At 46.3% G+C, this 23332-nt stretch overlaps 1 protein-coding gene across 1 annotated transcript in view; it reads right to left on the bottom strand.

The window, feature by feature from the left end:
* The window catches only part of LOC308125964 (tartrate-resistant acid phosphatase type 5-like), a 5872-nt gene extending 5301 nt beyond the window's left edge, over positions 1 to 571 (bottom strand). Inside the window, exons 1-2 of the mRNA XM_080490021.1 lie at positions 479 to 571; positions 1 to 133 (exon numbers count right to left, since the gene is read on the bottom strand). The exon at positions 1 to 133 is cut by the window's left edge and continues 58 nt beyond it. Of these exons, the coding sequence (XP_080346147.1) occupies positions 1 to 133; positions 479 to 551 (206 nt within the window). The 5' untranslated portion in view covers positions 552 to 571. The remainder of the gene's footprint in view (positions 134 to 478) is intronic.
* Between the last annotated feature and the right edge of the window lie 22761 nt (positions 572 to 23332).

The following is a 23332-nucleotide window of genomic DNA, read 5'->3' as shown; positions in this document are numbered from 1 at the left end:
CTCAGGATGAAGTCGACTCCATCAGAACGATTCAACTCGTCCAGAACTTGAGCCACATCCTTCTGGTGGGGGGTGAAGTATGGGGGGAGGGGCATCCCCCCCCAGTCTGCCAGCACCGCAAAGTGAAGAGCTGCTGCAGGGAACAGACGCCATGAGGAACAGACACCGTGAGGAACAGACACAATGAGGAACAGACACTGAGGGAACAGACACTGTGGGGGAACAGTGTGAGGGAACAGACACAGTGAGGGAACAGTGTGAGGGAACAGACACAGTGAGGGAACAGTGTGAGGGAACAGACACAGTGAGGGAACAGAAACTATAAGAAACAGACACAATGAGAGAACAGACACTGTGCTGAACAGACACTATGAGGGAACACTGTGAGGAACAGACAGGAGAACCCACCAGGTGAGGGAACACTAAAGAACAGACGGGGAACAAGACTCTCCAGGCAAGCCCCTGCTCTGGTCCATACCTGGATGCAGAGTCCGGACCGGATCCCAGCCGGTCTGGAGGAGCAGCACAAACAGAACGTTGACACCCTTCATGGCAGGAAAGTGAAAGAACCTGTCTGAGAGGTGACTTCCTGAATCAGGCTGTTCCAGATAAACAGGAAGTGAGTGTCAGCAGGCAGAAACACTGACTCACAGGTCAAAGGTCACAAGATCCTTCACTCAGTGTGATAACAGGATGACACATCTTCCAGGACGGTTTACTTTTAATCAACAGGCAGAAGGAGAACCTGAGTCGTGGTTTTACAAACTATCTGATCGTCTTTGTCCAGAAAACACTTTCAGTTGTTTCAGTCCTTTTAGGGTTTTTTCTCTTTTGCAGTAAAAATCTTTCAATGTTTTCTTTAGGTTGTTTGTGTTTCTGTTCTGATGTCAAAGTTCCATATGAAGCAGCGCAAAGTCAGAAAAACCTTTCTTATTAGATTTAATCCTGGTAAAATCAACATTTCTTTGCTGGAGTGAAACTTCATGGAATCTCTACAGAGTCACTAGAGTCTCTACAGAGTCACTAGATTCTCTACAGTCTCTAGAGTCACACTGTAGAGACTCTAGTGACTCCGTAGTGACTCTATAGAGTCACTAGAGTCACTACAGGGTCACTAGAGTCTCTACAGAGTCACTACAGAGTCTCTACAGAGTCCCTATGGAGTCACTACAGAGTCACTAGAGTCTCTACAGAGTCACTACAGAGTCTCTACAGAGTCCCTATGGAGTCACTACAGAGTCACTAGAGTCTCTACAGAGTCACTACAGAGTCTCTACAGAGTCACTACAGAGTCACTACAGAGTCACTAGAGTAATTACAGAGTCACTACAGAGTCACTAGAGTCATTACAGTCACTAGAGTCACTACAGAGTCACTAGAGTAATTACAGTCATTACAGAGTCACTACAGAGTCTCTACAGTGTCACTACAGAGTCACTAAAGTCTCTACAGAGTCACTACAGAGTCTCTACAGTGTCACTACAGAGTCACTAAAGTCTCTACAGAGTCACTACAGAGTCTCTACAGTGTCACTACAGAGTCACTAGAGTAATTACAGAGTCACTACAGAGTCACTAGAGTCATTACAGTCACTAGAGTCACTACAGAGTCACTAGAGTATTTACAGAGTCATTACAGAGTCACTAGAGTCTCGCCGCATGCGGTCTCTCACGCGAGGTTGTCCGCCGACGGGTGGAACACGGGTCGGAGCGGGGAACATCTTAATCTGGATATGCACAAGTGCAGAACTACTTCCGCGTCAACAAAGGCACATGTAATTACCGTAATGTTCCCAATAGACACGCATCTTGTAAAATAAGCTTTTAATTTGACATAACCAGGCGGTGAACCATGGCAGGACCCGACCCGACCCGACACAAAACCCTCTTCACTTTCTGGCCGTTGCGTTTTAGATGTAATTATCGGGGGTTATACTAGGTTTGTAGTGTTGGTAATGATTGTGTTGTGTTTTTGTTGCTTTGTTCATGTTAGTTAACTCATCTAGTTTAGTTTGGTTTATTAGTTGTGGGTGCCCACCAACCAACCAGCAGTGAAGAGGGTTCTGTGGGTTCTGGTCCTCCAATGGTGCTCTTCATGATTGGTGACTGTCAATATAATGGTTTCTTATAGTCGTGTATCCAATGACAGACTCTGAACATGTCATTTTATTCTCTGTATTGCTGGGCGGTTTAAGGTACATGAGAGACCAGTGTGTTCTATTGTACTTACAGTTCTCAGTCCATGTCCAACTATGTATTGGTAATAAAAGTAACCTTGCACAGATATGTGATTAATTTAAAGTTCCACACCTGGAGGGACCAATATGCATAGACAAGAGAACCCATGTTCAGAAGAACGTTCATGAGCTTCATTCAAGGTTCCATTCATGTTCAGAAGAACGTTCATATACATCCTACAGTTACTCACTCCAATCATTAGCTCTAATAATTTCTCTTTAAATACATAAATGGCTTATACTGTGTGAGAGTAAATACATAAATACACACCTCATTTACACTGTCGAGTAAAGAAAGATATCAAGCAGAGGCTAAAGGAAACTTTATTTAATAAACTTCAGCAGAACCTACAACAGTAAAAACACAAGTTAGAAACATTATGTACCGTATTTTCCTGAATATAAGCCGCTACTTTTTCCCCACGCTTTGAACTATGCGGCTTACAATGTGGTGCGGCTTGTCTGTGGATTTTTCTTCACCCGCCAGGGGGCGTTGTAGTATAAAGTGGAAAAAACGAGACCGGTGAAAGTCAAATTTTAACTTAAAAGAAGAAAGTGCTAATTTTCATTTAGCACATGCTAAGGCACGACAGAGATTTTTTTTCAAACCCACATTTCTTCATCATGGAACAAGAAGCACAAGAAGAAGTTCATATGATGCCGCATTTAAGTTGAAGGCCATTGATCTGGCAGTAAAGGAAGGTAATAGAGCTGCTGCACGTAAGCTTGGCGTGAATGAATCCATGGTTCGGCGCTGGAGACGGCAGCGGGAAGAACTCATGCAATGCAAAAAGACTAGAAAGGCTTTCAGAGGACATAAAAGCAGGTGGCCTGAACTTGAAAATGTTCTTGAGGACTGGGTTAACACTCAGAGAGCAGACGGCCGAGGTGTGTCCACCGTGCAAATCCGGCTGAAAGCCAAATCAGTAGCCCGCGAAATGAATATTGGCGATTTTAACGGAGGACCGTCCTGGTGTTTCAGATTCATGAGAAGAAAGAGCTTGTCCATCAGGGCACGGACAACTCTCCGTCAGCAACTCCCCCCGGACTACCAGGAAAAACTTGCAAATTTCCGACAATTTGTTGAAACAAAGATCGCGGAGAACGCCATAGGACCAGACAACATTATAAATATGGATGAAGTGCCACTGACATTTGATCTGCCTCTGACCAGGACCGTAAACAAGACAGGTGCATCGTCCATCATGGTGAAAACCACCGGGCACGAGAGGACACATTTCACCTGTGTCCTGGGCTGCACCGCATCTGGAAAGAAGCTTCCCCCGATGGTCATTTTTAAGCGCAAAACTATGCCGAAAGACCAATTCCCGAAGGACATTGTGGTTAAAGTCAACCAGAAAGGATGGATGCTAGAAAGTCTGATGAAGGGCTGGTTAACGGAGCGCTACGGAAAGCGCCCAGGAGGATTCTTTCACCGTAAAAAGGCGCTGCTTGTTTTGGACAGTATGAGGGCCCATGTTACCCATTCAGTGAAAGCAGTCATCAAGAGAACCAACTCAATTCCTGCTGTGATTCCTGGAGGTACTACAAAGTTTTTGCCACCCCTGGACCTCAGCGTGAATCGAGCGTTTAAAGCAGCACCCCGCTGTGAATGGGAGACTTGGATGACGAGTGGCGATAAATCCTTCCCAAACACTGGCCGCATGCGAAGAGCATCATTTTCTGATGTCTGTCAGTGGATCCTCGCTGCGTGGAGCAGCGTGAAGGAATCCACCAGCACCACCGGGTTCCGGAAGGCTGGACTGTTGCGTGAAGAGGGCGCTTCAGCTTCAGAGTCAGCTTCACCCCGGGATGATGACAGCGACACGGAGAGCGACAGGGAGAGCAACACTGACATCGCCACAGAAAAGGTGTGTGACGAAGCTCTTCTGAGGCTGTTCAACTCCGACACTGAAGAAGAGGACTTCGATGGTTTCAGTGCGCAGGAGGACGACGAATAAACCAATCAATAACTTTTCTGTTTTGTTTGATAAGCACGTTTATGCTTTGGGCACCATTCGGAAACTGTTCAGTTATGTTCAGTTAAACTTCAGTTCAGTAGTTAATCGCGGCTTTTAGGCCGGTGCGGCATATATAAGTACATTTCCAATTTTTTTTAAAAACTTTGTTGGTGCGGCTTTTATTGAGGTGCTCTATAGTCAGGAAAATACGGTACATAGAAATATTACATTGGTTTTTTTTTAAATTCTAAAGTTCCTTCTTTTATTTCCCAGGAACCCCTGCAGTAATACACAGGTCAGTAATGTTCCTACCCTGGAACCTTTCTCTCCTGGAGGTGTCGTGACTCCAGCTTCAGGGTTTCCAGGAGCATCGTTATGTTGATACTGATGCTCCTGCTGGTCATCAGGTATTCTGCTGTACTGCTGGTTGATGGTGTCACCTTCTAATTCTTCCTCCTGCTGGTCATCAGGTATTCTGCTGTACTGCTGGTTGATGGTGTCACCTTCTAATTCTTCCTCCTGCTGGTCATCAGGTATTCTGCTGTACTGCTGGTTGATGGTGTCACCTTCTAATTCTTCCTCCTGCTGGTCATCAGGTATTCTGCTGGACTGCTGGTTGATGGTGTCACCTTCTAATTCTTCCTCCTGCTGTACTGCTGGTTGATGGTGTCACCTTCTAATTCTTCCTCCTGCTGGTCATCAGGTATTCTGCTGTACTGCTGGTTGATGGTGTCACCTTCTAATTCTTCCTCCTGCTGGTCATCAGGTATTCTGCTGTACTGCTGGTTGATGGTGTCACCTTCTAATTCTTCCTCCTGCTGGTCATCAGGTATTCTGCTGGACTGCTGGTTGATGGTGTCACCTTCTAATTCTTCCTCCTGCTGGTCATCAAGTATTCTGCTGTACTGCTGGTTGATGGTGTCACCTTCTAATTCTTCCTCCTGCTGGTCATCAGGTATTCTGCTGTACTGCTGGTTGATGGTGTCACCTTCTAATTCTTCCTCCTGCTGTACTGCTGGTTGATGGTGTCACCTTCTAATTCTTCCTCCTGCTGGTCATCAGGTATTCTGCTGGACTGCTGGTTGATGGTGTCACCTTCTAATTCTTCCTCCTGCTGGTCATCAAGTATTCTGCTGTACTGCTGGTTGATGGTGTCACCTTCTAATTCTTCCTCCTGCTGGGGCCGTTGATGGTGTCACCTTCTAATTCTTCCTCCTGCTGGGGCCGTTGATGGTGTCACCTTCTAATTCATCCTCCTGCAGAGCCCAACACATGTTACCTAAATAAAAAACTTTCCCCCTCTATCATAGTTTAGTTATTTGTGATGCCAAAGGAGGTTTATTGAAAGTTAAATTGTTTTCATTTTGTCCTTCGAAACATGTATATTATAGACTCTTTTTTAAGGACAGATAGATGCAAGAAAGATTCTACCTTGCTGACATGTTTCAGCTTCATCTGTAGTCTTCCTCAGAGCCTCATCTGGTTGTGATGACGTGTCAGTCTTTATCAGGTGATTTAAGTAAGTGTGAGTTTGACATATCAACATTTTAAACAACTATATTCTGGCCTAAAACACTCTTAAAACTACACTCTGTTAAACAATGACGCTAATAGTATGTGTCTGATATGTGTCTGAATCAAAAGCTTCAACATGGAGGAATGGAGGTGTAGAAGGATAGAACGCTGCTCTACAGCCGTTTCCATGGTAACCTAGGTAAACACTCTGATTAAAGTTCTCTTTCACATGAAGCCATTTAAAGGCTCATTTTAGCTCTAAAAACTCCAAGTTTCATTTACAGTAGTTTGTAGTTTGTTTAGTAGTTCCTGAGGAACCAGAACGTTCTGTGGAGCGTCTCATAGCGGAGCGCCCCCTGCTGCCTCATGCAGACCTCAGCCTGCGGTCAGAACGCCAAACAAGACCTGGTGGTGAAGTTACAATTGTATTTCAATGAAAAACGTGGAAAAATGACAATAGATAACTGCTTAGAAATTCTATATCCTTTGCAGCTGATTGTGTGACAGCACAAACATCACTACAATATTATTTGAGGTAATTAATTCGTGGCCACAAGTAAAGAATCTCGCAGCCAGAGATTAACTCATCTGGTTCCCTCGCTTTATTAATTGGAGGTAACGAGTTATTATCTCGTTCCCACGTTCTTATTATGTTTCTCTCTGGCCACTCAGGCCACTTTCTATGTCATCCTCTCTGGTCAGATTAAAAAAGAAGAGGCAACATGAAGCCTCTGATCATCCAGCTCAGTTTTCATCTTCCACTTTATTATCCTGGTAGTTTATCATGTTTTATGGTAGTTTAATAGAGCAGATAAAAACACTGGCTGCCTCCACCTCTATGTTATTTTCACTAACCGGTAATGCTTAAGATATTATACGTAAGAACGGAGACTTGCCGTGCCCAGGGTGGGGGGTCCAGGATACTTAATTGCGGTCTGGGTCCTCCCCTGACTTTGCACCACCCACAATTTTAACCACACCTTGTCATGCAGGGTCTTGAGGGGGTAAGCCGCTTTCGGCGTTCTTCCGCTTGGCAGCGGGGGGGGGGGGGGGGGGGGGGGGGGGGGGCTCCTCCCGCTGGGGTCTCACCCCGGTCTGGGGTGAGTACGGCTGGAATCACCAGCTCGCTCAGGCATGGCGCTCGTGGGGGGCGCCATGCCTGAGCATCCATCCATCCATCCATCCATCCATCTTCTCCCTCTTATCCATTCCCGGGTGGTGGGGGTGTCAGTCTGAGCACCGTCACCCAGATCACGTTGCACCCATTAAGAACCTTCCTGCAGGTGGAGAGCCCACAGGAAGGAGGAGAGCCCACAGGAAGGTGGTGAGCCCACAGGAAGGTGGAGAGGCCACAGGAAGGTGGAGAGCCCACAGGAGGGTGGAGAGCCCACAGGAGGGTGGAGAGCCCACAGGAAGGTGGAGAGGCCACAGGAGGGTGGAGAGGCCACAGGAGGGTGGAGAGCCCACAGGAAGGTGGAGAGCCCACAGGAGGGTGGAGAGGCCACAGGAGGGTGGAGAGGCCACAGGAAGGTGGAGAGGCCACAGGAAGGTGGAGAGCCCACAGGAGGGTGGAGAGCCCACAGGAAGGTGGAGAGGCCACAGGAAGGTGGAGAGCCCACAGGAGGGTGGAGAGCCCACAGGAAGGTGGAGAGGCCACAGGAAGGTGGAGAGGCCACAGGAAGGTGGAGAGGCCACAGGAAGGTGGAGAGGCCACAGGAAGGTGGAGAGGCCACAGGAGGGTGGAGAGGCCACAGGAAGGTGGCGGGTCATGTAACTATAAATTAGTAAATTGTCATTTCAATGAATTTCATGGATTATACACGTCATCAAGCAACATAGTCTTTTTATTTTTCAAATTAACTGATTAAATGTTTAAATTGCATAATTTAGTACAGCACATGTTTAGAATATGCAACATCTAGTATCATGTACCATGATTACCATTGCTAGTAACCAGGGATGATCCATTTCCAGAGCGAACAGAAAGCCCCGTGTCCCTTCAAAGCTCTGGCAGCTGTGTCACAATGTTTCCGTATATTGGCTTATTTCCTCCCTGACGAAATATCCACTTTGCAAGTATTTGACTTTGCGCTGTTGTCTCTCTATCCTGTGAAATGGTACCAACATTTGGGGCGTCTGTGCCACTTGGCTGCCATGTATCCTCCTGGCTGCACTGGTGCATGACGGCGGCACGCATTTTGCGTAGTGGTGATGTAGATGGTGACGTCATTCACTCCCACTGGAATCCATAAGAGAATTGTTTGCAAAATTGCCAAACGATTTGGTGGAATTGAAACAATGGGAACTGGTTCTAAACAGGAACTGGTTTTTGATTCCCGCCCCTACTAGTAACTTCCTTTTGCTGACTGATTTTCACTAAAAACTGACCAATTTGTGCAAAACAAATTCTCAATAATCTGTTTTATGTGTTAATGGATGAGGACGGTTCCCAGACCAGCCATCGTTGACACGTACAAGGTCATGGGAGGTGTGGAGCTCCTTGACGCGCTGTCTGCACCAAAGATGGTACCATTTGGTGGCAAACTGTTACAGTGGCAGTCATCAATGTATGGATCTGCTGAAGGAGAGACTTGAAATAACTGGACCCAGAGCAGGAACCCCCTCCCCTGGGATGGTTTCAGCCTTCTGTTGGCACCTCTCTCACAAGTGCAGGACGGTCAAAAAGTGTGACAGACCACTGTCCTGTCCAGGAGCATCATCATCATCATCCCCCGACAAGAGGACAACCATTGGGGTGCCGCCTGATGTGAGAAAGGATTGCCTTGATCACATCAGAGCTGCATGCAACAGGCCACCTTCCCCATGTCCAAGGAAAGAAACTGTTTCCAGGCTCTCCACCACTGGAGATAAAAAGGTTAAAAAGCACAAAATGGGTCAAAATAAGTGAAATGTTCATTTTCCATCCTGCCACTTCCATTGGTGTTGCTCTTTGTCAAAAAAAAAGAGGAAATTGGACCATTGAGACCAATTTAATAAATAGGATACAAATTAAAAGTCATATATGGAAATTGATATTTGAAAAACTAAAGTGTATTTGTTCAGAGGGACCACTAAAGTCTCCAGTTTCAAAGAATTGGTATTTTGGACTTTACAGGGATGGTCTGTTCAAGTCTAAGTCTGTATTGACTGGTGACGGCCAAATGAGGCCTCATGAGGCCTCATGAGGCCTCATGAGCCACTTTATTTTGTAAAGCCACGAGATGGTGCGGTCCAGGAAATGTTTCATTGCCAGTCCTTTCGCCTCCAGCTTAAAACCAAGAGCGCCACCTGGTACCGAAATAACTGGCTTCAGAAAAATGCTTGAAAAGATAAACCAGCTAAGATTACTAAAACTGCAAAAACAAAATCATAACATCAAAAATAAATAAATAAAATACCTGGGGCAAAAAACCTGAAACAAATAAATATACTAAAGTGGAAAAAAGTGTGTGTGGTGGGGGGGGGGGGGGGAGGGGGGGGGGGGGAGGGGGGGGGGGGGGGAGGTGCACTACACAAAAAATGTGTGTAAATGTTAAACGTTCAGACATTTTTCTCATTTTGAAGGTTCAACATGTTTTGTATTTTTCTGAGCCAAAATGTATTTAGGTGAAAGATTTTCTTTTCAAGTGGTGAAATGTTTCATAAAGTTCTGCGGTCTGTTGCCCTCACTGGACACAAGTGAGTCAGTGGACACTCACTGGACACAAGTGAGTCAGTGGACACTCAGTGGACACAAGTGAGTCAGTGGACACTCAGTGGACAAAAATCTCAAAATAATCATTTGAGGACATGGTAATGAAAAGAATAAAAAGAAAATGTCCCATCAAGAAGTTTATTATGTTTTTATTTGTCCCACATGTAACACACTGCATATCTCACAATGCAAAACAACGGAAGTGAGACGGAGTGATATATTATTAAAATTAAATGTCCGTTAAAGTAGTTTTACATGTGAGGATGAACAGGTGCATCGCAAAAGACCCCAAAAGTTCCTACAAACCAAACATACAAAACAGCACAGATCAAACGTTTCTTTCATGGTCATTTATCGCCAAAACATTCAATTTTTATTATTTTATGAGCTCAAATTATAAAGACAAAAGCACAAAACAATTAGTGTAAATTACTGACTATTTTTGAGTTTCAATTAAAATATTAGAAAAACAAATGTTTTATTTGGAATTCTAATTGTTCGAGTTGCACCTGTTCGGACTAAATAAGAAAAAACAAACAAAAAAACCTTTACAATAGTGACGTTAGAAGCTAAAAAACCCAAACCTAATTTTAAATAAAAACCAGCTTATTAAATCAGCACAGTAAACACATGAATACTCAATAAATGATGTTCTATTGCATCTATTTCTGAAAGCAAACGTAAAAAACTGTGAACAGCAGGATTTCATGACAGGACTGAATGAGATTTACCACCATGAACCTGGTTGCCATAGTGACCAGGGACCTACTGGAACCCTGAAGACACCCCGCGATGTCTGAAAGACCCTCAGCAATGACTGTCAGGTCACCTCGTGTTTCCAGTCAACCAATGTTACACTTGTGTCCACCCCTTCCTTGTGTATTTAAACCCCTCTCCCTCTGGTTGTCCTTGTCAGATCGTCTCATCAACATGTCTCGCCTCTTGTCATCGTGTGCCCCCCCCCCCCCCCCACATCGTCGTGTCGCTCCTGTTTTCCTCGAGTTCCCTGGGCTTTGCTTCAATCAACCTGATTTTTACGGATCTTCCTGAATCTGCGTTTGGGTCCACCCTGCATAACCCTGACAATGACCGACACCTCCTGAGGACACTGGACAAACCCTGACAATGTCCAGCAACACCCGAGGACGCCTGACGATGTCTGACTGCACCCAACAATGACCAGGACAGATGCTGCATGACTCCTGAAGACACTTGACAAACCCCGACCATGTCCAGCAACATCTAAAGTCACTCACGGACGCCTGTCTCTGTCTGAGGATATTCAACAACCTGAGGACACCTGACAATGACCGATGACCAAGGTCGATTCCTCCTGAGGACCTAAGAACCATTGCTAGAAGAAACCTGACAAACCCTGACGAAGCCCAGAGACATCTGAAAACCCCCGAGGAAACCCAACGATGACCATGAAGCCTGAATGTTTGAGGATGAAGACGTCAGGCCATGCCTTTCCATGACATGCTCATTTTACGTTTAGCGATCAAGAGGGAATCCTGATAAAGCATTCATTTAGTGATTGACTATATTTCCCAGAATACACTGCAGCACCACCTGAGGAGGAGGAGCCTGTTTGTTAGGTTGGAGCTCTGCAGCATCCAGTCTGTCCTCTATACTTCACACACTAACTGCACCATCTACTGGTACTTATTTCAACTTGTTCATATTCATAACAATGTTTTGGAAAGAGCAAGATAACTGAAGCACTGAGACTAACCATGCTCTATAACCAAGAAGACGTCTTCACAAACCACCACCAGGCTTTAAAATCTTCTTCAACTCAGTTTAATATTCTTCTGAGAAGTTTATTATTGTTATTCTAATTCTTCTCCAAATTATTTCCTGTTACTCCATCTGTTCTGTTGTTAGCATCAGGAGAGCAGCGGATTTCAAAATGAGGGGCGGGGCTCTGACAGGGGGCGCCAGAGAGCTGCAGATCAACTCTGGGAGGGTGAGGCGTAGTGCCTTATGCCAGCATGTTTTATTCTCCCTCATAACTTGAGGAGGAAAAATAGAAATATGTAGAGAATAAAACTACAAATTAATAACACACACTTTTAGAACTGAATTCCTTTTAAGAGTGATTGAAACGAAGCTTTAGCGTGAAACTACGTGCAACATACGAGATACTTTAAAATAATAGTGTGTAAGTAGCGGGAGGAGGATTTTCATTGCATATGGATCCAAACAGCTGTTAACAATAATATCTTATAATGTGAAAAACATCTGGAAGTTCAGGGTATCGTTCAAACACTGGTGTTTGGGATCATTTGAAGTAGTAAACTGAAAATGAGACACTGCAGCTTTAAGAAGAGTTGCGATGTTTTACCCCTGAATGATGATTTTTCTCCTCCGCTGGATTTTTAAAGCTTCATCTCAAACCAAACGAGCAGCTCGAACCCTCTGTGGTTCGTTTGGATTCATTCTGATCTTGTGTCTGTAGAATAGATCCTGCTTCTTTTTCCATTCGAACTCTGACTTTCTTGTTCTCAGTAACGTTCTAATCCCACAAACCACAGTTTAGCATTTTGTTAGCAAACATGCTAACATGCTTTGTTCTACGGGAGGGAGGAGCTGAATGACTGACGGTTAGCTTTAGCATTAGCCAAAGCTTACAGATGTGTAGCATACTGGTAAACTGTGTCGTTAGGAATATCCTACAATAACCCAACAATTTAGCACGCTGTTAGCAAACATGCTAACAAGCTCGGTAACTAAGTACAATGACAATAATTAATAAACGGACGGATCTTAAAGGAGCAAAGGTGTGCTGACTCAGAGCAATCTGCCACCTCACCTTCCATGTTAGAGAAGAATATCCAAACCCGATGAGCATCAATACGCTTCAGCATTTTGTTAGCAGACACGCTTAGAAGCATGCTAACTCACTGAGCAACATTTAGCTTTAGTATTAGAGGAGACTCATGTTGATTGTTGTCCTTGAGAACGTCATGAAGCTGCAAGACTCAAATTTAGCTTCATTTTATTAGAAGACTTGTAACTGACAGTCGGACCGTTTAGGACCCATTTACAGGATTCTTTTAAATGAAAATGGAAAACCTTCGTAGTGTTTTCAGTGGCCGTTTCCATAACAACAGTTCCCAGAGCCACCGTGTAGACAGGTGAGTTTTACCCTACTGATGATGAAACTCTACTTCTGCACATGTGCACCACAGCTGGAGCGACCACGCGTGAGTACTTGTACAATAAACCTCCAGAGAGTAAACAGACATCTTTTTTAAACGTTGTGTTAACGGGAGGCTTTTCTCAAACAAAAACGCAAAAGCGATGCATTTTCACTGGAAACATTGTCGGGGCCTAAAAGTAGCTGGACGACCCAGTAAGAGATCCATAACAAGCCGACGAACAAGAAGCATCAGAACGTTTGCTAATATGACCACTGGCTCAAATTCTTCATGGTCAAGGGAGCATAACTGACACTTTGCTGGCACAGGCGAGTCAGCATTCTGTGAGCATGCTGGTAACTTGTTTGTGGACATAATACTCATTAAAAATGTCTGAATAGTGAGAGCTTCTGCTTCTTCCTCCCAACATCATTTAAACTTTCAGTCTCTGTCAGTTCTTCAGTGTGACTGTGTCTTTTTATATCAATAAACTCAAGTTACAAATGTGAGATGCGTCGATAGTAGATGGATAGAAAGCTTCATTTCTCAGCTTCATCGTTTTTCTTGAGTTTTTCAGGTTCTAGCGATCATAAACAGTCTCGTTAGGAACAGAAGAGGCGTTTACGTTTCCTGCTTTTAAAGTCTAAGTCTGTAAGTGGATCCTACTGAAATATAAACCCTAACCAATGTAAATAAACTCCAGAATACAGAACATGAGCTCGTCCTGCTGTTCTAACACTGAGGGGAGATTCATTCTGTACATTCAGCCCTTCCTGACCCCCTCCTCCTCTTCCTCGCTTCAGTTGCAACCCTCCACGTAGTTTGCGGGCAGCATGCCGGACTTTCCAGTCCTCTGCACAGTGCCGTACATCCAGCCCTCATCGATGGGTTGAGCGTTGATGATGACGTCCCCGTCCCTGAACGAGACCTCATCGTGGTCCTGGGCCGCGTAGTCGTACAGCGCCCGGTAAACACGCTGAAAGAGGAAAGATAGAAGGTGTCAGCCTCTGAGCTGGGCTGCGATCCTATTGGTCAGAGGGAAACACGCCAGCTTGTGTGGAAGAAACAAGCAAAAAGAGGTGTGATAAGGAAGCTGAGCGACAGCATTGACATGGAAACGCTAACGCCACTGAAGCATCACGAGACTTGTTGGAAACGACACGTTAAGAAGTGATATATATATATATATATATACAGTGTATACTACTGTTTACACCATTACATTAGGAAGTTCCAAGCTAGGAACTGATTAGTTATAATATGAAGAACTTAGTTACAGTTACTGAAGTTTCAGTGAGTTACTTCCACAGAGCTGCTCTCATCTCAGGGGTCGACAACCTCCAACACTCAAACAGCCTTTAGGACCCGTTTCCTACTGAACACAACACGCTGGCAGCCTGATGACAAATACCTGAAGATAACGCTGCACATATCCATATTAACCTCCATGATACATACTAAACTGTTTGGGAACAGCCCATGGAAAATAAAGAATAAACAAAACTGCGTCTTTAAAATTTACTTTATTAAATTAACCCAATTTAACCTTTCCCTCAGAGAGAGAGAGAGAGGGGGGGGGGGGGGGGGGTAGGGGGGGTGGCTCCAGAGCTTCTGCCCCACTCAGCACCACCCACTAGATTATTTAATCAGCACCAGGACGTGGGCGTTCAGGGTGTGAGTGGTGTGACATTCAAAGTCGCTCAGTTGTTGTGTAGATCCTGATTATTCAATGTTAAGTGAATAATTACCACCGTCTGTGGCAGTGAGCACAAAATAGTGAAGGACCTCGAACCGTGCCGTGGCTCACCACAGGGAGCCACGGCAGAGGGGCCAAAGAGCCGCTGGTTGCCCCCGATACCCCGAGGCTACGTTCACGCCACAGGTCTCGATGCTCAACTCCGGTTCTTTGAGTGATCACTGTGAGAACGTGATCCGACCGGATATGTCCGGGCCCCAGAGTGCAGAAGACGCCGTGAAGTCACGCTGAGCACACTATTTACATACGACACGCCGGTCAGCACCAGGGTTGCCAGATGTGACTCACTGTTTCCAGCCAAAACAAGTTAAAACCCAAACACCTCAAATACCAGCCCAAACCTCAGCATGTGTAGGAATCATGTTAGAATCGTAGAACTATTATGTGTAATAATGAACACGCCATGGACACACAAAGGCACCAAATAAACAAAGTTAAAACATAAGAGGGTTTGGCTCTCCAACTGGGGGATACCCTCCATATCTGGCAACACTGCTCAGCACGTAGATCCATTTTCTAGTGGTTGTTAAATACGAGCGACAAAATCTAGACAACGTGACGAAGGAGAGAAGAAGGAGGATGAGGAGAAGAGAGAGCACAGCTTTTAGCATTCTGACGGAGCCACTTAGTGACGTCAGTGATGAAACAGCTGCATGTAGAAACAATCTGACTTGGTACCACACAGGAACGAGGCCTGGGTCTGATGACAGGAAAGAAAACAGGTTGGATATGAGTCACTGTGAGAAGGGAAATGTGAAGTGGGTCACATTTCCCTGCAGTGTGAACGAGGCCCAGGACAACTCGTAGGACGAGACGGAACTCCAGTTTAACAGAGGAAGAACAGTTAACTTCACGTTAGCAACTGTTTCTCTAACAGCAGCAGTTTGATTAAACTGGTTTAACGAGGAAAAACACCTCATTGATAATTGACTCAGATAACAAATTACTATTTTAATATACATTTTCTATGAACTACTTTTGAAGGCCACGTTTACACATTGTTTCAAGTACAAACATTATTTTGTGTTTCTGTTTCACAAAAGTTTCACGTTTAGACGATGACGTTTTGAAAACGACGCTGCATAAACGAGGCGTTAGAAGTAGTTCCTGGTAACCGTGATCAGTTACTGATCAGTTACTGATCAGTAACTGATCAGTAACTGATCTGGATGAAGATGATCACTTCCTTCTTCTTCAAATAAAACTGAACGTGTGTTCATAGCTTTTATTTCTAACAATCACACAGGAGATTCTTTATGCTGCTGTGGGAATATTTGTACACCCAACAAAGTAATAAACATTTCTCTCTCTCTCTCTCTCTCTCTCTATATATATATATATATATATTCATCATTCTTCCACAATTGGTTATATAATATTATATTCTATACACGTTTTTGTCCGTATGCTTTTGTCATAAATAAAAGATTTCTTGTCATCAGATTAATAATAATAATAAAATGCTTGTAAACACTCTCAAGGCACTCAAATATTGTAGTTTTCTCGTAAAATGGTGCTGCGTCTAGTTACCTAACAGTTGTAGTAACTATTAAATAGTTCCTGTACTTGTTAAGAAAAGCAACTAGTACCTATAATGAATGACTAAACACTACAAGGAATACATAACCAGTAAGTACTTAAATGTTATTGTCAGCTTTCACCCCATTAGTAATAACTAGTAAGCAATAACTTACAACAGAGGAACTACTAAACCACTAGTTACTTTTAAATTGCAGTAACTTGTAAAGTAGCTACAGTACTCTCTCAGAGCAGTAACTGATAATTGTAATCTGCTGATGTTCAGACAGAACAGTGTGTGTACGTGTGGGAAGAAGTGTATGTATAACAGGAAGTGATGTCACACCGAGGAGGCGGAGTTTGGTGGTGAGGTGACGGATCGGACAGATGACATGCTGGTCTGGTGCATGTAGCCGTGGTACTGCGGCTGCTGCATCTGCATGCCCTGGTGGTAGGCGCCGGGCAGCACGGGAGCTGCAACACACACACACACACACACACACACACACACACACACACACACACACACACACACACACACACACACACACACACACACACACACACACACACACACACACTGGGAGTTAGTCTCTCTGACCACAGAAATGCGACGCAGCCCCCCGCTCTCAGGTACCGGGGGTGTCGGTGCTGCTGCGATCCCAGAGGTCAGAGGTCAGCGAGCTGACGGACTGCTGCGACTGCTGCCGGCTCAACCTGCCACCAGCTCGCTCTGATGGGCCGCCGCCACCCGGGGGAAGCGCCGGGACACGGGGCGCAGGAGACAGGAATCAGGAAGAAAGACACAGGAAGGATAAAACAAACAGGGAAAAGGAAACAGGAAGCAGTGGACAGACAACAGGACACAGCAGACAGGAAACAGGAAGCAAGAGACAGACAACAGGACACAGCAGACAGGAAACAGGAAGTAAGAGACAAACAAGACACAGGACACAGGAAACAGTGGACAGACAACAGGACACAGCAGACAGGAAACAGTGGACAGACAACAGGACACAGCAGACAGGAAACAGTGGACAGACAACAGGACACAGCAGACAGGAAACAGGAAACAGTGGACAGACAACAGGACACAGCAGACAGGAAACAGGAAACAGTGGACAGACAACAGGACACAGCAGACAGGAAACAGGAAGCAAAAGACAAACAAGACACAGGACACAGGAAACAGGAAGAAGGAAACAACACAGGAGACAGCACATTAGTAACAGGAAGCAGGAAACAGTAGACAGGGAACATGAAGAAAGAAAACATGAATATTTTTGTACAAATGTACACACATTATTGTTAGTGAATAAAAAAGAAAGAAGGAAACATGAAGGAAATACGACACAGAAGAAAGGAAGCAGGAAATGGGACATAGGCAGGAGACAGGGAGAATTAAACCGTGGACAGGAAATAGAAAGAAGGAAACAGGAAGAAAGAAAAAACACACATTCAGCGTCTGAAGCTGTTTTATAATCTACAGATTATTCTTGTGAAAACTGAAACATCTCAGTGTGACATCATCAACCCGTCAAACTTCATTCACAACCTTCATGCAGGTTAGCAGGTTAGACATTCAAAAGGTCCTGTTCAAATAAGGCGTGGGAAAACTAGTTACTATAGTAACTAAGTGGAGTTACAGATGCTTTACTGGCACTAATTATTTCACTTAAATGTGAATGAACGTGTCCCTCTATTTCCCCCAAATCTAGATTCATGATGCGATTAGTTTTCCACTGAAGAAAACAAGCACACACACCTCCTGAAAGGAAAACGATCGTGTGTGAGATTAAAAATCATTTTACAGGTTAGAAACATAGATTTGAATCTTTTAAATCTTATTTTTATTCTCAAATAAATACTTTTAGAACTACCAGTGTTTTTGTGATGACGGAGCTCATTTATGGCCGATTTTCTTAACTTCATAATTTGTTTTGTTGAGATTATTCCAGAACCAAAACTGAGATGAAATCTACACACCGAGATTAGGATTAACGTGGTGTTTAATATGTAACAATATTTAAGATTTAACGTGAGATTTAACTTGAGGTTTAAAATGAAGATTAAAGTGAGATTTAATGGGTGACTTAATGACAGGTTGCACTTTGTCTCTTGTTAAATCACACGTTCAAAGAGCTCATGCGTTTGTGTAAAAGTGGGCGGGGCTTGGGCGGAGCTACCCAACATCCTGCGGAGGCTCTTGGACTGAATGTTGTCCTCCAGAGGGTCAAAATCAAAGATGGAGCCCGGGTCGCTCCTCCACACCTTCAGGTCTTCATATGGGAGGAAAAATCCTTCACGTTAAACTTAAACACACACACACACACACACACACACACACACACACACACACACACACACACACACACACACACACACACACACACACACACACACACACACACACACACACACACACACACACACACACACACACACACAGCTGCGTCTGATTCACTGACCGACGATGATGCCTCCTGGCCGTCTGTCCATCTCCATTCCCTGGGGGTGGAGCCCTTTGTTAAAGCCCGCCTCCCCCACCATCTGGTTGGTCCTCTGGTAGCGCTCCACGCCGGGGTCGTCTAACCCTGGCGTGAAGCTCCGCCCCCGTGCCCGCTCAAAGTCCTCGTGGTACTTTGCCTTTTGAGGAAAACACACAACTGTCAGCCGGTTACACACGCTCGTATGCACGCACACCGCTAGAGGTCACAACGTACACAAATCAGGGTGCATCTGGTCAGTGAGCAAATAAAACACAGAGAAAGTTTGATTTCTTTTTTATTAGACACACGCACGCACGCACGCACGCACGCACGCACGCACGCACGCACACACACACACACACACACACACACACACACACACACACACACACACACACACACACACACACACACACACACACACACACACACACACACACCACAACCATGCTGTCCAGTGCATGTAGTGGGTGTTAGTGTCAGTGCAGTCGTCCAGCCCACTGTGCCAGGTCACTCAGGTTAGCTCCTCCCACGGCCTCAGTGGGCGCCTTGGCAACCAGGCCGCTACCATGGAGACGGAGTCCTGCGTCCTCCTCACAAGCCTGTACTCGGGTGTGTCCAGCTCCATGCAGCTCCGCCCCCTCACCTCCTGCAGCCCGCGCTGGTACCTCACCTGCTCACACACAGTGGGAAAGGATAAGTGTGTGTGTGTGTGTGTGTGTGTGTGTGTGTGTGTGTGTGTGTGTGTGTGTGTGTGTGTGTGTGTGCGCGCGCGCAACCCAGTCTCACGGCAGCTTGTCAAATTGTCAAATAATCATGAAACTTAATCTATTGATTCTTGTTTAGTGATTCGTTTTGCCCTTTTTTCGTGTTGCACACAGTTTTAAACTAAAACGTTTCAATTTGACTCGTCTGGTTTTTCTGCTTTGTCCCTGTGAGGCAGCTCATGCTGGGATGGTTTTCTCTTCCTTTCCTTCCGATAATTAGGCTGTGGCAGCACACCTGATTCACATCAGGGACTTAGTCACCTCTCTGCCCATTAAGGAGGAGCCGCCCAGACACAGACGTGACAGGGGGAAGTTAACGTGGAGACACACATCAGAGCCTGAAAGAGGCAGGAGTGTCCTTTCAGTTGGTTTTCACTCTAATTCAATAACAGGACTGGTTTATCACAGTTCTGACTCTGTGCCTCTGTGGGTGGTGTGCATCACTGCCACACTGGCTCCCCGTCGGACTCATGGAGGATGGAGGAGCGCCCCGGGAGCAGCGGAGCAGGCCCAGCAGGACCGGGAGCTGAGACAGGCGCTCCTGCTGAAAAAGGTCAAGCAAGCCGACCTCCTGGATTCGCCGCTGTCCCTGTGGGGGAACGGGCCGGAGAACGCCATCTTGTTCCCCGGAAGAGGTGGCCGATCCCGGCTCTGCGGAGGAGGGCGGCGCACAATGTGGACGCTGGAATGGTGGTGGCGGCATGTCGGCAGACCGTCTCCGGGAGGACGAGAGCCGGCTCCTCGGAGAAATGTGGGGCCTCGACAGGACGGCGCAGAGGCGGTCCCCGCGCACACCGGCTGGACCACGAGGCGCCAGGCCGAGTTCAGGACAGCCAAGATGAGCCAGAACAGCTCAGGACAGTTCAGGACACCCTATCGAGAGGGCGGTGGCGGTGGCGGTGGCAGCAGCAGCAGAGGAGACGTGGAGAGGAAGAGCGGGCCCAGAGGCCACGGCTTGCCCCACCCCCTCCCCCAGGGGGCGCTGTGGTGGCGGGCCGCCCCTCCTGAGGAACGCTTCCAAATATAAAAGGCAAAAGAATATCCAGGCATTTTGTGAATGAAGTGAACATACATTCATTATGTCGGTGGTTCTGTAGGAGCCTGAGGACAGTGTGCTGCTGACCAGAGCCCACAGGGACCCAGGGACACGCCTCCAAACTGACAGTGGAAAAATAACGGGGAGTAAGAATATATGTGTAAAACAATGGTCCAGATTAGAGCGAAATATTAACATCTACCATCATATTTGCTCTCTCTCGGGGCTCGGGGCTCTGGGCTCTCTGCTCCGGTCTCTGGTCTCTGGTCTCTGGTCTCTGGGCTCTGGGCTCCGGGCTCTCTGCTCCGGGCTCTGGTCTCTGGTCTCTGGTCTCTGGTCTCTGGGCTCTGGGCTCTGGGCTCTCTGCTCCGGGCTCCGGGCTCTGGTCTCTGGTCTCTGGGCTCTGGGCTCCGGGCTCCGGGCTCTGGGCTCTCTGCTCTGGGCTCTCTGCTCCGGGCTCTGGGCTCCGGGCTCCGGGCTCTGGGCTCTCTGCTCCGGGCTCTCTGCCCTGGGCTCTCTGCTCCGGGCTCTCTGCTCCGGGCTCTCTGCTCCGGGCTCTCTGCTCCGGGCTCTGGGCTCCGGGCTCCGGGCTCTGGGCTCTGGGCTCCGGGCTCTCTGCTCCGGGCTCCGGGCTCTGGGCTCCGGGCTCTCTGCTCCGGGCTCCGGGCTCCGGGCTCCGGGCTCTGGGCTCTCTGCTCCGGGCTCTGGTCTCTGGTCTCTGGGCTCTGGGCTCCGGGCTCTCTGCTCCGGGCTCTGGGCTCTCTGCTCTGGGCTCTCTGCTCCGGGCTCTGGGCTCTCAGCTGGCTTCTGCTATACTCCGATACTCTCTGCCAGCTCGCGTTTCAACAAGTTTTCAATGTAGTTAACGATGGAGATACCCTCCGCCCCTCTTTTACACCGTAGATTCTAGTATTGCAGCGAGAACCCTTCGAGTTCACTGACTTTCGACTGTCGCTTCAGGAAAAAACTTCTTCAGGAAAGACAAACACTCTTTCGTCTCAATTTCCAAGCATTTCCAAGTCGTCTATGTGCTCCTCTGCTTCCTGGAGCCGCTGTGATGGAGCCTCCATTTCCCCAACACTTTCCTCCACCATCTCTCGAAATTCAGCTCGTACCTCCCGGCTGCTTTTTAACGTCTTGTGAGAACATGTCTTACAGATGTTGGAGTTGCTGGGAAAGTCTGTTCTCCAAGTCAGACATGGACTTAGTCATGGAGTCATTAATAACTTTAGGAAGCTCACGATGGCGGCTCTGCCTGAATCACCACTCCGTCACCACTTCTGTCCTTTTCTGCTTCTCGTTGCCATGACAGGACCCTTTACTTCTCCCGCCGGCATGTTTAAGACCCACAATACCACAGAATGAATCTCCTAGAATACAGGAGGAGGTTCCCTGTGTAGTTCAGTCAGAAGCTGAGGTTCAGGCAACCATCATAGCTCCTACGTCACCAGAAACTCGCCATGTGTCTTTAGTGATCATCTGGTGTGAGGTCTCCTGATTGGAGAAGATTTTAACAATCCTGTAGCGTGTGCCAGGCTCTAGCAACTAACTACTGCAGACGAGCGGTGGCAGGTTGGGACATAACATCGTGTTCACGTGGCTCACTATACTGTAGGAGTAATACCACAAACACATGGCTGTAGAGCAAAATATCATCCTGTGTTATGATTTAGGATTACACAAAATATGTATGAGGACATTTGCCTGGGGAAGGGTGACAAGGCCTCAAGAACTTCTCCTGCACACACGGAAGACAAACGCTGAGATGATCTGTTGTCAGTAGCTAATTTACAGCAACTCACAGACTCAACTCGTTCACAATAATCAGATTATTTATTGCTGTGATCACGGTAAATCTTCCAGTCTCTGTTCTCCTGCATGTGTTCTTCTGTTCAGAGCTTCATTCATTTACAGAACAACGAACGTAACAACGAGCATGTGGCCCACTGTAACGGTAAGAGAACTGAATTTTGTAGTCACAAATAAAGAATTGATATGAAGGATATTTTGGGGATCGCCTTCAGAGTGACCGCAGAACGGCTTCACTCTCCGTTTCCATGGTGATGAAAGACACCCAGCGGCAGAAACTGCAGAGATTTTGCTCGTGTAATGATTAGAATGCAAACTGTTCCCACTGAAGGCTGCTGTACTTCTCATCTCTCGTGTTTCATCACTTTAGTAGCTTTTGAAAACATTTCAATCCAAATTAGAAAGACATCTGGCTACAGGACCACCGAGATAACTCCTGTATGTTCACTTCTAACAGAAAATGCCTGGATGTTGGTTATATGCAGCTGCCGGGAACACGGAGAGCCGGTGTTCACAAAATGTTCACGTTCCTCAGGGTGGACACTCACATCTTTTAGGTAACTTTAGAGTCACTCATGTGGACCGGCCGCACAGTAAAATTAACGCTTGATTGTCGAAAGAAAAGAAAGACAAAAACATCATAGAATATGCCGTCTAATAGGAAAAGAGTGTGACCCAGACACGGAAGATAAGTCCAATTGAAATGTATGAGTTTGAATTGGGTTTTCTGTGACACCAGAAAAATGGACCAAAGTTAGTGAACACAAATCAAGAGATTCAATTTCATGACCGTTTGACAAACTGCCGTGAGACTGGGTTTGTGTGTGTGTGTGTCTGTGTGTGTGTGTGTGTGTGTGTGTGTACTCACTGAGCTGATGTTCTCCTGGTTCTGTCTCACTCTTTCCATTTCAGGAGTCACTCCCACACTCGTGGCCTTCGCTGCACTCTGTCTGTACTTCACCTGTCAGGAGCAGTGATGCATGCTGGGAACTCATTGTATTTGAGTCACATCTGGGGAACGTCCTCATTGTCCCTCCTGTCTCCTTCTCTGTCCACTTCTTCTGAACCCCGGAAGTGTTTTATGTGGCGGCCATGATAAGGACTGTCTAAAGTCTCAATAAGCAAAGGAAAGGAGGCTTGTTGCTTCCTTTAGAACCTCCATTAGCATAGGAACCACTGATGCTTCCTTTAGAACCTCCTTTAGCATAGGAACCACTGATGCTTCCTTTAGAACCTCATTTAGTCTAGGAACCACTGATGCTTCCTTTAGAACCTCCTTTAGCATAGGAACCACTGATGCTTCCTTTAGAACCTCCTTTAGTCTAGGAACCACTGATGCTTCCTTTAGAACCTCCATTAGCATAGGAACCACTGATGCTTCCTTTAGAACCTCCTTTAGCCTAGGAAC

Source organism: Lipophrys pholis (assembly GCF_963383615.2).
Source record: "Lipophrys pholis genome assembly, chromosome: 20".
In the NCBI taxonomy this organism is placed as follows: Eukaryota; Metazoa; Chordata; class Actinopteri; order Blenniiformes; family Blenniidae; genus Lipophrys; species Lipophrys pholis.
Note: the sequence above shows the minus strand (reverse complement) of the source record. Positions and strands in the feature narration are given on the sequence as shown.